The 11,397-nt window shown below is 67.2% G+C and overlaps 2 protein-coding genes across 2 annotated transcripts; both read left to right on the plus strand.

Moving 5' to 3' along the window:
- ANKRD24 (ankyrin repeat domain 24) lies at positions 1-7,430 on the plus strand. The gene is made up of 19 exons (XM_082297757.1): positions 1-124; positions 2,263-2,393; positions 2,471-2,559; positions 2,837-2,901; positions 3,226-3,283; positions 3,362-3,432; positions 3,595-3,701; positions 3,775-3,962; positions 4,184-4,212; positions 4,310-4,402; positions 4,596-4,700; positions 4,813-4,857; positions 4,977-5,075; positions 5,151-5,223; positions 5,319-5,440; positions 5,520-6,611; positions 6,858-6,995; positions 7,078-7,143; positions 7,304-7,430. The coding sequence occupies exons 1-19, from the start codon at positions 89-91 to the stop codon at positions 7,379-7,381; spliced, it is 2,685 nt and encodes an 894-aa protein (XP_082153883.1). The 5' UTR covers positions 1-88; the 3' UTR covers positions 7,382-7,430.
- A 206-nt stretch (positions 7,431-7,636) lies between these two features.
- Positions 7,637-10,660, plus strand: EBI3 (Epstein-Barr virus induced 3). Its single transcript, XM_082297762.1, has 7 exons — positions 7,637-7,859; positions 8,437-8,567; positions 8,949-9,164; positions 9,257-9,374; positions 9,475-9,635; positions 10,147-10,310; positions 10,393-10,660. The coding sequence occupies exons 1-7, from the start codon at positions 7,846-7,848 to the stop codon at positions 10,543-10,545; spliced, it is 957 nt and encodes a 318-aa protein (XP_082153888.1). The 5' UTR covers positions 7,637-7,845; the 3' UTR covers positions 10,546-10,660.
- Positions 10,661-11,397: the final 737 nt, after the last annotated feature.

The raw sequence follows: 11,397 nt of genomic DNA on the forward strand, positions 1-11,397 counted from the left end.
CGGGGCTGAGCTGTCCCCAGGCAGGGACAGACCCTCGAGCGTGGCCATCCCCCCCGAGCAGGTGCCGCAGGGCTGAGGCTGAGCCACCATGAAGAGCCTGAAGGCCAGGTTCAAGAAGGCGGATGTGAGTGCCATCCCTGGGAACGTGGGGACACGGGGACCTGCCCCGGGGTGTTCACAGGGACATGAGGACCTGGGGATTTCCCCCACGATGCCCCCAGCGTCACAGGGACACGAGGACCTGCCCTGGGACGCGGGGTGGTCGCTCACCACAAGGACAGCAGCCCCACGGAGGTTGGCATTGCCACCCTGTCTGGTGGGATTGAGCCCCCAGTGCACCCCCAGTGCTCCCAGAGCCATCGTTGGGAGTGGGGCAGAGCAAAGGAGAGGGAAGCGGGTCCCAGGTCCCCCTCCGTGTCCCCTTCCTGGCGACAAGTGCCGGTTTGCCAGCTGCCACAGCCCGTGGAACCCGCCTGTCGATGCTCCTCAATTATTCAGCATCAGCCTGGCGCGGGGCCGCAGAGGGCAAAGGGGGACAGCGCTGTTCCCAGTGCACTGGGGGGGACAGGGTTGGGGACATGGGGACATGGTTGAAGCCCCTCACCTTGAGTCTAGGGGACCCCCCTGCTCGGGGTGCTCTGTGCCTCAGTTTCCCCACATTGCCCTGGACACATCCCCGAGAGGCTCCCGATGTCCTGCTGCCACCGGGACTGCCTGTACAGTGCCTGGGGACCCTCTGCGTTTTGGGGTTCCTTCCTGAAGGGTGCTTGGGGGGGTCCGTGAGGTGCAGGCGGGGGGTTCTGCCCCTCCCTTGGTCCCAGGGCAGGGCAGGGGGTCCCAGGTCCCCTCCTCGGGTACAGGATGTGGCTGGCAGGAGGATGCTCAGCCCTGTTTTGGGGGTGCTTTTGAGCACGAGGTGGGACAGCTGCCCCCGCCAGCCCCTCCCACTTTAACTGGGACCAGTCTGGGCGCTGGTCCCCGCTCCGAGGCGGGATGCAGGGATGCGCGGAGCGGGAGATGCTGAGGAGGGAGGGAAGGAGGAGGGACGGGGGTGGAGGGAGGCGGGTCCGGCTCCCACTGCCGCAGCCCCGGCCCCCGCCCGGGCGGCGATGCCGGAGCGCTCCGGGCTCGGGGGTGCCCGTGCTGGCCGGGGCGGGGGGCGGGGGGCGCATGGCGTCCTCCCGCCGCCTCCTGCTCAGCACCATGAAGCAGATCTGCCTTTGTGCCGCCGCCTCTTTCGCGGTACGTCCCGGCTCCCCTCCCGGCTCCCCTCCGGCCGCGTCCTGCGGGCTGAGCCGTGTCCTCCCCGCCCCACCTGCACCCCCCCATCCCCATTCCCGTCCCCATCCCGGGGCTCCTCCGTGTCCTCCCCGTCCTGCTTTGTCCTTGCCTGACAAGGGGGTGGGGGGAGCGGGCACCACCCTCCCAGTTTGCCCAGGAGCCTTGGGAGACTGGTTTGTTCCCTGTCCCTGGTCCCACCGGGCTGGAGGGGCTCGGGGGGGCACCCGGCGGGCAAAGGCGGGTTCGGGACAGGTGCCAGCGGCTCCCGAAAGGTGACATCCATTTCCTGCCGCCGCGACCGCAGCCAGAGCCGCTCTGTCGTCACCGGCTGCGGGATGAACCCAAGACTCGCAGTCCTTGTCCCGGTCCTGTCCCGCTGCGGGTCGCTCCTTAGGGAGAGGGATGTGCGGGAGCACCAGGAAAGCAAGTCCCCATCCAGCCGCGGTCCTGTTCTGGGGGGATGGCGCTGTGCCCCGTTATCCTGGGAGGCTGGAGCCTCACCGGGGATCCGCTCTCGCTGCCAGCTGTGCTCGCCCTGGTTTGATCCCTTCCTCCACCGGGAGCAAAGCAGAGCTGGGAAGGGGAGCAGGGAGAATGGGCAGGGTTGGGGCTCCCATGGGTGCTGGCTGGGTTTAGTATTGGGATTTGGGGGTGGCAGGAGCAAACCCCAGGGCAGCCGGGCTCACTCCCAAATCCCAGCCTGGCACAGCTCAACTGGGCTGTGTCTGTAAATCCCCTGCTCTGTGAGCTGCAGACTGGGGGGCCTGCAGGGGATTTTCATACCAGCCCCAGCTGAACTCTCCGTACCTGGGGGTGAGCTCCCAGGAGAGGGACACGGAGACGGCCACCCCCAGGGACAGGGCTGGGTGGAGCACTCCGGGCATGGGGACAAGGACAGCCAGCCCAGCCCAGCCCTGCCCGCCCTGGGGACAGCACTGTCACAGCTGACGCTGTCACAGCCTCCTCTGGGCTCCGTTGCAGAGCCAGGACTGGACCAAGAACGACGAGAAGCTGCTGCAGGCCGTGGACTACAACGATGCCGGGCGGGTCACGTCGCTCCTGCTCCGCAAGGGCCTGGTGCCCACCAAGCTGGACTCGGAGGGCAAATCCGCGTGAGTGCCGAGCCCTGCCCTGGGGACACGGCTGGGGACAGGGGACACTAGTCCCACAGCCCCTGGTCTTGCTGCAGGTTCCATCTGGCCGCCACACGGGGCAATGTGGACTGCCTGGAAGCAATGCTGGCCCACGGCGTGGATGCCATGACCAAGGACAGCTCGGGTGAGGGCATGGCTACCACGTGCCCCTGGGCCAGTGGTTGTCTGCAGGTGTTAAGGCTGAGGGGACAGAGGTGGCGACCACACCTGGGGGGCTGTAAATTGTCCCAGTTTCTTAAAGGAGCTCAAGCACTGCCTGATGAGCTCCTGGGATTGTTCCCTTCCTGTTCAGCCCCGTTCCAGCAGATCTCCCTGTGTGCCCGTCCCTCTGTCTGTCCCCCAAGCCGTCCCCTCTGGCACAGCCCCGCTGGCCGTGCTCTGACCTGTTTGTCCCTTCCCAGGTTACACTGCCCTGCACTTGGCCTCCAAGCACGGCCACCCTCAGTGTGTCAGCAAACTGCTGCAGGTACGGCTGGAGGGAGGAGGGACAGAGGGAGGGAGGGAGGGAGGGAGGGAGGGAGGGAGGGAGGGAGGGAGGGAGGAAGGTGCTGTGCCAGTGCAGTGTCCTCCCTGTCCTTGAACCCCCTTCCCTCACCAGTGCCTTGGCATGGTGGTTCCCAGCTCTGCGTGCTGCTGCCTGGCACCAGGGAGCCACAGGGGGTCTGTCCCTTGTCCTTCACCACACCACAGAGTCTGTCCATCAGTCCCCCGTCCTTCACCGCACCACAGAGCCACTCGAGCAGTCTGTCCCTCTGTCCCCATCCTCCTGTAATCCAGGCTCTCCCCCCAGGCCTCCTGCCCCGTGGACGTGGCCGATGGCAGTGGCCGGACCGCGCTGCACCTGGCGGGTGAGTGGGGACAGTGCCAGCCCTGTCCTGCTCATGTCCCCGTCGGGGGCAGTGCTCAGCCTCTGTCCTTGTCCGCAGCTGCCAGCGGCTGCATCTCCTGCTCCGAGATCCTCTGTGACTTCAAGGCTCCCTTGAACAGCAAGGACAAGGTGAGGTCCCTCTGCTCCTGGTCCTGCTGTGCCAGGGTGGGGCTGTCCCGCAGTGCAGCACAGCGTGGGGTGGGACACGGAAATTGGGCTGATATCGGGAGCAGGGTGCCCCGTGGGGGGATCTGAGCCTCCTCTGCTCATCCTCCCACCTGCGCTGCCCAGGACGGCTCCACGCCGCTGATCCTGGCTGCCAAGATGAGCCACTCGGAGCTGTGCCGGTACCTCCTGCACCGCGGGGCCGCCGTCAACAGCCGGGACCTGCAGGGCAGGTGGGGCTGCAGCGCTGGGGGCCGGCAGCGGCCGCAGGGATTGTCCCCTCACCCGCGCTCTCCCCGTGCCCAGGACAGCCCTGATGCTGGCCTGCGAGAGCGGCAGCGTGGACACCGTGGAGGTGCTGGTCAGCGCCGGCGCCCGCGTGGCCGTGGTGGACGCCACCGGCCACGACGCCGCTCACTACGGGCTGGCCACGGGCAACGCCCTCATCCAGCACCTCCTGCAGGAGGCGGCCCAGCGCCGATCGTGGGCCAGCGGTGAGGCTGCCGGGACACCCCGGGGCTCCCTGTCACCGTCGCTGGGGGGTTGTCACCATCAGGACAGGGCTGGGACAGGCTGGGGAGGATGTGTTCCCTTCTCCCGGGTGTTTGGGGCTGCCTTTGCCTGTGCTGCCCCCAGCCGAGGTGCCCCTGCACCCACCTGAGCTCTGAGCCCCTAAATCTCCCCAATTTCCTTTCCCTCCTGCTCTGCCCCATAGAAGAGGAGTCAACTGAGCAGACATCGCAGGTGAGGGACTGCTGCCCATCCCTGGAGAGTCCCCTGGCTCAGGAAGGAGGGAGGGCACTGTGGGTGTGATGTCCCCTCTGCCCTGGGGTCTCCACAGACGTCTTCGCCCAGCCAGTCGTCCGTCAGGGAGAAGAGCAGCACCCCGAGGAAGAGAAAGGCCCCTCTGCCTCCCCTGGGCACCCCCAGCCAGGTAAAAGGGGGGTCCCCATCAACTTCCAGGTCCCCACCTGGCTTGGCAGGTGCAGAGCAGCGCAAAACACTCCTTGATGAGGGGTTCCTTCATTGACGGGTCTGTGCCAACAAGCCCCCTCAGGCACACAGTGGGATTTTTGGGGTTTCCTGTGCCAGGAGTTGCACTCGATGCTTTCTGTGATTCCCTGCAGGAGGACCGGGACGCCTACGAGGAGATCGTGCGGCTGCGGCAGGAGAGGGCCCAGTTCCTGCAGAAGATCCGGGGCTTGGAGCAGCAGGAGAAGCAGAGACGGGAGGTACCGGCTGCAGGGTCCCAGGGAGAGGCCACCGTGTCCCTGGAGAGCAGAGGGGACAGGGGGGATGGGGACAGCACTCATCCCTCCCTGTTTTCTCCCTGGGCCCTGCCAGCGGGCGGAGCTGGACGAGAGCTCCCTGCGCTCCATGGAGAAGCAGGTGAGGCCAGGGAAGAGCCTGGAGGTGACCTCAGCTGTCCGAGGGGTCCCGGTGCTGGGAATGCCATCAGGACTCTGGCAGGAGCCAAGGGGACCCTATTGCCATGTCCTGCCCCACAGATCCGGGAACTGGAAGAGCGACTGGCGGTGCGGGATGGGGAGAAGGAGAAGCTGGGCAAGGAGGTGGAGGCTCTGCGGAGCCGCCTGTCCTCAATGGAGGTGGGTGTGGGCAGGACACAGCTGGCAGCGTCCAGGGCTGGGGACAGGGGAGTCACCTCCACCCTGCACCCCCAGAACGAGAAGGAGAACACGAGCTACGACATTGAGACGCTGCAGGACGAGGAGGGAGACCCACTTGAGTTCCCAGGTAGGGTCCTGCTGGCCTCCCAAGGACACCTCGGGAGGTGGCACTGGGCAGCAGGGACACAGGCAGGCACAGGCCCAGGTCCCTCTGTCCCACAGGAGCGGAGCTGCTGCTCTCCAAGAAGACGCTGAGCCCCTCGGCCGAGGAGCTGCTGGCCACGCTCCAGGGGCAGGTGCAGTCCCTGACCGTGCAGAACAAGGAGCTAAGGGAGAAAATCCAGGCATGTCCCCCTCTGTCCATCCATCTGTCCCTCTGTCTCCTGCCCCCTGTCCCACGGTGGCCTCATGGTCTCTCGGCAGGTGCTGGAGAACTACGAGCGGGATGAGAGCAGCCCCCCTGCCCCAGGGGACGTGGTGCCCGCCAGTCTGTACCGGGCCCTGCAGCGGGAGCTGGAGCAGCTGCGGGCGCAGGGCAGGGAGGCCACGGCGCAGGCTGGAGGGGATGGGCAGCACGGGGCCTCGGAGCCCATCCCGGAGGGGAGCGCGGGACCACATCCTACCAAGGGGCCAACCTGGGCCTGGGGCGAGTGCAAGGCAGTGCTGGACGAGCTGGGGGTGCAGACATCCCCCTCCTCCTCACCCTCTGGCCAGCGGGAGACGGGCACGGAGCTGGTGGAGGCACAGGCAGCCCTGAAGCAGGCACAGACCGAGCTGGAGGAGCGGGAGCGGCGGCTGAAGGAGCTGCAGGCCCGGCTGGAGGCTGCGGAGGCTGCTGCCTCACCGGGAGCCTCTGCGGAGGAGGCGTCGAGGGAGAAGAAAGCGCTGCTGGAGCGCTGCGGGCGCGCCGAGGCTGAGGCCGAGGCACTGCGGCGGGAGCTGGAGGCGAGGCCGCGGGACACGCCAGGAGCGCCGGAGCCGGGAGCGGCGGAGCTGGCGCGGCAGCAGGAGGAGGCCGAGGCACAGCTGGCAGAGCTCCGGGCCGTGCTGGCGCGCAGGGAGGCTGAGCTGGGCGCGCTGCGGGAGCGGCTGCGGGAGCACGAGGAGGAGGCCCCGGCGCGGCTGCGGCAGGCGCAGGCCCTGCGGGAGCGCCTGGCGCAGCTGGAGGCCGCGGCCGAGGCCAAGGCCCGCGAGGCCGCCCGGCTGGAGGCAGAGCTGGCGGCAGCCGTGCCGCGGGCGCAGCATGAGGCGGCCGAGGCCGGGCTGCGGGCGGAGGCGGCGGCGCTGGCGCGGCGGCTGCAGGAGCTGGAGCGGCGGCACGAGAAGACGTGCGAGGAGGTGTTCCGCGTGCAGCGGCAGGCGCTGTTCATGAAGAGCGAGCGCCAGGCGGCCGAGGACAGGCTGGGCGCTGCGCAGAAGCAGCTGGAGCAGGCCCAGGACGAGGCGCGGCGGCTGCGGGAGCTCCACGGCCACGCCGAGGATGCGGCACGGCTGGTCAGGGACAGGGACAGGAAGGTAGGGCTCAGGGAATCATGAGGGGATGCTTGGAGGGGAATGGTGGCCTGGGAGCTGCACATGAGAAGTCACTGAATTTGGGTTGGAAGGGACCTTAAAGCTCATCCCATTCCACCCCTGCCATGGGCAGGGACACCTTCCACTGTCCCAGGGCGCTCCAAGCCCCGTCCAACCTGGTCTTGGAAATTTCAAGGATGGGGCAACCACAGCTTCTCTGAGCACCCTGTAACCCTGTGCCCTGTGCAGATCACGGAGCTCTCCAAGGAGGTTTTCAGGCTGAAGGAAGCCCTGAACGCCCTCCCCGAATCTGGGGGGCCCCCACAGTCCCCGCCCAACACAGCCACGCTCCAGGCCCGGATCCGAGCACTGGAGGAGAAGCTGGAGGTGGGTACCAGGTGCCGCCTGGTGGGTTCGGGGCTCCCATGAGCCCCCAGCCCTCTGGCCAAACCCCCTCCCTGTGCTGCAGGAGACAGAGACGAGGCACAGCAAGGTGGTGACGCTGTACCGGAGCCACCTGCTCTACGCTGTGCAGGTGAGCTGGGGACAGGGCTGGGGGCAACTGGGGACACTGGGATGGGGACTGGGCCACCTGCCATCCACAGGAGGCAACTGAGGGGCCGAGCCAAGTGCCAGCCCAGGGACACGCATGGAGCCTCCCTGATGTCCCTGCTCCAAAGTCTCCTCCACCCCAGGGCCACATGGACGAGGATGTGCAGAGACTCCTGTGCCAGATCCTGAGGATGCAGCAGCTGCAGGAGCAGGGCAGATGAGCCCCTGCCAGCACGGGTGGCATGGGGAGGGGGGGACAGGTCTGTCACAGCACCCTCTGTGTTCCTTTGCTTGTCCAGGCAGTCTCTGGCACTGGCACCCACCCCACCCCCAGCACAGCAGCAATAAAGTTATTTATAGTCACACCAACGGGGTGGCTTCTCTCTGGGGGCACCGGCGTGGGCACGGGGGGCTGTGGGGATCTGGGGACTGCAGGAGATCGGTGCCACCATCTCCAGCCCTGCGGTTCCCCGAGGGGAGGGGTGACCGTGAAGGAAAGGAATGGTGGCATGGGAAAGGTGGGAACCCTCTTGGCCAGGGCTGGAATGCCTTTCCCAGGGGCGCGGGGCTTGGGGATCCCGGTGGCAACACGCAGGGAAACGGGTCCGTCCCCACGGGAACGGCACTTCCTGCGAGGAAATGGGCTGGGAAGCGCCGGGATCCGGTGGGAACAGTTCGGTCCCAGATGGCCCTGCTGCGGTGAGTGTTTGGGGGCACTGGGATCCCCTCGGGGCTGGGGACAGTGGGGGGTGTTGGAGGTGTGGGGTGACCCCATAGCGCAGGGCTTGGGGCACCCCCAAATCCAGGGAAAGCGGAGCATGTCCCCTCTGGGGCTGAGCCAGCCCATGGCTGTGGCAGGAGGTGACAAGGGCAGGACCTGTCCCTGTGGTGCCGGGCTTGGGGACAGCAGAGAGCTCAACTCGGCCCCCAGGCTGGGCTTTGGGGGTCTCTGTGAGGGACAGGTCTGCCCTGGATGCAGGTGGGGGCCACCCAAGGGATCCAAACCCTGATTCCAGGTGTGGGACTGCAGGGGTGGCTGCAGGTCCCCCTGGGAAACTGTGGGAACAGCGGGAATTTTCACCCCCTTTCCTTCCTGGCTGTAGGATCTGACCCTGTTGGAATCCATCCCTCCGCAGGGTGTGTGGCAGGGCCAGCAGGGAAACTGAGGCACAGCAGTGTGGGGTGACTCCAGGGTGATGTCCCGAGATCCCTGGGGACCTTTGGTGTCCCTGCTGTCCCCTGCTCTGGGGTATGACCGTCCTGCCTGTCCCCACAGGTGCCTGGGCAGCCCCGCTGAGTCTCCTGGCATGAGGTGGCTTTGGGTCGTGGCTTTGGTGGCACCTGCCTGCACCGTCCCCTACAACGGCACGGTGGGGAGCACTGGGCATGGGGACAACGGGAACAGAGGTATGGGGGACTGGGGGGACTGGGTTGGAGGCTGGGGGGATCTGGGGAGCCTGGATACAGCAGGACTGGGCAGACTGGGAGCACTGGGGTTGAAGATGGAGAGGATTTGGGACACTGAGGGGACAGGACAGAATGACAGGGTCTCTAGGGACAGAAGTGTAGGGGGGACATGGGGGTACAGAACATGGGCACGGAGGGACTGGTGATGGAGGAATAGGGACCCTGGGGGTCTGGGAACATGGGGGGCCCAGGGGCAGAGGCGGGGGACTGGGGACACTGGGAATGGCACTGGGGGGCCCAGGGAGGCCCAGACCCTTCCTCAGGCAGTGTCCCTGCCCCTGCCATGGCTGTGTCCCCACTGTGTCCCCATGTGTCCCCCAGGCCCCTGCACCCCTCAGCACGGGTCCCTGGGCACCGAGGTGCTGCTGCCATGCCCAGGGGGTGCGGCCGAGTGGCGCCGGGGGGGCACCGTCCTGGGCACGTCCCCTGCCCCGGGGCTGGCCCTGCCCAATGCCAGCCTGGCCCACGAGGGCCACTACAGCTGCCACCACCCTGTCACCGGTGAGACCTGGGCCACCATCTGCCTGCGGCTGGGCTGTGAGTGATCCCCCAGCCCTGCCGTGACCCTGCCGCTGGCCGGGGGTCCCTGGGGGTGCTGGCAGTGGGGTGACCCCTGTCCCCTGCCCCAGACCCACCCCCGCAACCGGCCATTGAGTGCTGGGCCACCAGCTATCCCCAGGCTGTGAACTGCTCCTGGGGGCTGAGCCCCGACCCCCTGCTGGACACCGAATTCGTGGCCACCTACAGGTCAGTGGGGGTCCCCAAAGCCTCCCCTCTGTCACCCAGCCCTGGCCCAGCTGAGCCCCCCATGGCACCCAGCCCTGGGCTGCTGTCCCTGTGTCCCCAGGCACGGCACAGACACAGGTGAGTGCACCCTCACGGGCCCACGGAGCTGCTCCTTTGGGGACCTGCAGGTGTTTTCCCTCACTCCCTACGAGCTCAACGTGACGGCCCAGAACCCCCTGGGAGCTGCCTCCGGAATCCTGCCCTTCCTCCTGGAGAACATCAGTGAGTGCTACAGGATGGGGGACACCGGGGTCCCCTGCAGGACCCTCGTGTCTCACCCTGGCGTGTCCTTTGGGGCTCTCTCCTGCTTGGGATGTGGGATCATCAGTGCAGTGATTTGCTGGGGCTCAGACTGTCCCTGCACAGCTCACAGGGGAATACAAGGGCAGGATCCAATGACCCCATGCTGGATCCCACACCCCCCCCTTCATCTAAAAGGGAAGGAAAGTGACTTTTTCCACGCAGTGGTGGGACAAGGGGGATGGTTTTAATCTAAAGGATTTAGATGGGATATTGGGAAGGAATTCTTGGCTGTGAGGGTGGTGAGGCCCTAGGATGGATTTCCCAGAGAAGCTGTGGCTGCCCGTGGATCCCTGGAAGTGTCCAAGGCCAGGCTGGATGGGGCCTGGAGCACCTTGGAATAGTGGAAGGTGTCCCTGGTGGGATGAGATGATCCTCAAGGTCCTGTCCCACCCAATCCATTCTGGAATTCTCTCATACCTTGTCTCCCCAGTAAAGCCAGACCCCCCCGAGGCCCTGCAGGTCTCTCCCATCCCTGGGGAGCCCCAGAAGCTGCTGCTGGAGTGGAGCCCTCCATCATCCTGGCCCTTCCCAGAGTATTTCCCGCTCCAGTACCGCATCCGCTATTCCCGGGACAACGACTCCATCCCCACCACGGTACTGCCACAACGCTGGGTAAACTGAGGCACAGCTGTGGCTGTAGCTGGCGTGTCCGTGCCCCTGACCCCGCTGTCCCCAGGTGGGGCCATACGAGCTGACATCCCACACCCTGACGGACCTGGAGCCTGGGACCCTCCACCACGTCCAGGTGGCCACCAAGGACCTCGCGGATTCCGGGGAATTCAGCGCCTGGAGCCCGCCAGCCTCGGGGACACCCTGGGTGGGGCCGTGACCAGCAGGACAGGGCCGCTGTCCCTGTCCCGAGCCTGCTCCCATCCCTTGTCCCACCCCAGCCGCGCAGAGCCACGAGTGCTGCCAGGAATGGGCAATAAACCGGCTTGAGGCTCCGTCCCTGTCCTAATCTTGTGATATTTGTGATGGCTGAGCTGCCCCTGGGGTCGGGCCCTTCACTGCCCCCACAGCCAGTCCCTACGCTGTCCCAGGATGGTCCCTTTGCTGTTCCAGGACAATTCCTTTGTTATCCTGCGTTTGACCCTTTTTTTGCCGCTGGGGTCGGTCCTTTTTACGCCGCAGGACGGCCCCTTTGCTCCCCGCCCCATCCCGGCCCTCAGCGACCACCGGGGCAGGGCTGTCACGGAAGCGGCGGCTCTGAGGGGTGGGCGGCCGTGTCGGACGGGGGCTGGAGGGGGTGCCGTGATTAACGGGGGGTGCCTGATCCCTGCGCGGCGTTCTCCGGGCTGAGGCGGCCGCGGACCGGAGCCCCGGAGGGTCACAGGCCCTACACTGGAGCCCCGCGGACCGAAGCCCCGGGGGCCACAGGCCGCGGACCGGAGCCCCGGGGGTCACCCGCCTCACGCCGGAGCCCCGGGGGTCACAGGCCCCACACCGGAGCCTCGGGGGTCACCCGCCTCACACCGGAGCCCCGCGGACCGGAGCCCCGGGGGGTCACCCGCCTCACACCGGAGCCCCGGGGAGTCACAGGCCCCACACCGGAGCCCCGCGGCCGTTACAGACGCCGGCCCCCCCCGCAGCGCCGCCTGGTGGTACCTGTCCGCCGCTGCCTTCCCGCGCTCCGGCGGCGGCCGCTGTGCGCATGCGCAGCGGGGCCCCCGAGCGGTGGCGC

Source organism: Coloeus monedula (assembly GCF_965178545.1).
Source record: "Coloeus monedula genome assembly, chromosome: 27".
Classification (NCBI taxonomy): Eukaryota; Metazoa; Chordata; class Aves; order Passeriformes; family Corvidae; genus Coloeus; species Coloeus monedula.

What these genes read in the sequence shown, in the direction of transcription:
- ANKRD24 (XM_082297757.1), top strand. Translation starts at nt 89, where the DNA reads ATGAAGAGCCTGAAGGCCAGGTTCAAGAAGGCGGAT. An exon ending in GTGTCAGCAAACTGCTGCAG is followed by an intron (nt 2,902 to 3,225) that starts GTACGGCTGGAG and finishes CTCTCCCCCCAG; the next exon opens with GCCTCCTGCCCCGTGGACGT. An exon ending in CAACTGAGCAGACATCGCAG is followed by an intron (nt 4,213 to 4,309) that starts GTGAGGGACTGC and finishes GGGTCTCCACAG; the next exon opens with ACGTCTTCGCCCAGCCAGTC.
- EBI3 (XM_082297762.1), top strand. An exon ending in GAATTCGTGGCCACCTACAG is followed by an intron (nt 9,375 to 9,474) that starts GTCAGTGGGGGT and finishes CTGTGTCCCCAG; the next exon opens with GCACGGCACAGACACAGGTG. An exon ending in CTTCCTCCTGGAGAACATCA is followed by an intron (nt 9,636 to 10,146) that starts GTGAGTGCTACA and finishes TTGTCTCCCCAG; the next exon opens with TAAAGCCAGACCCCCCCGAG.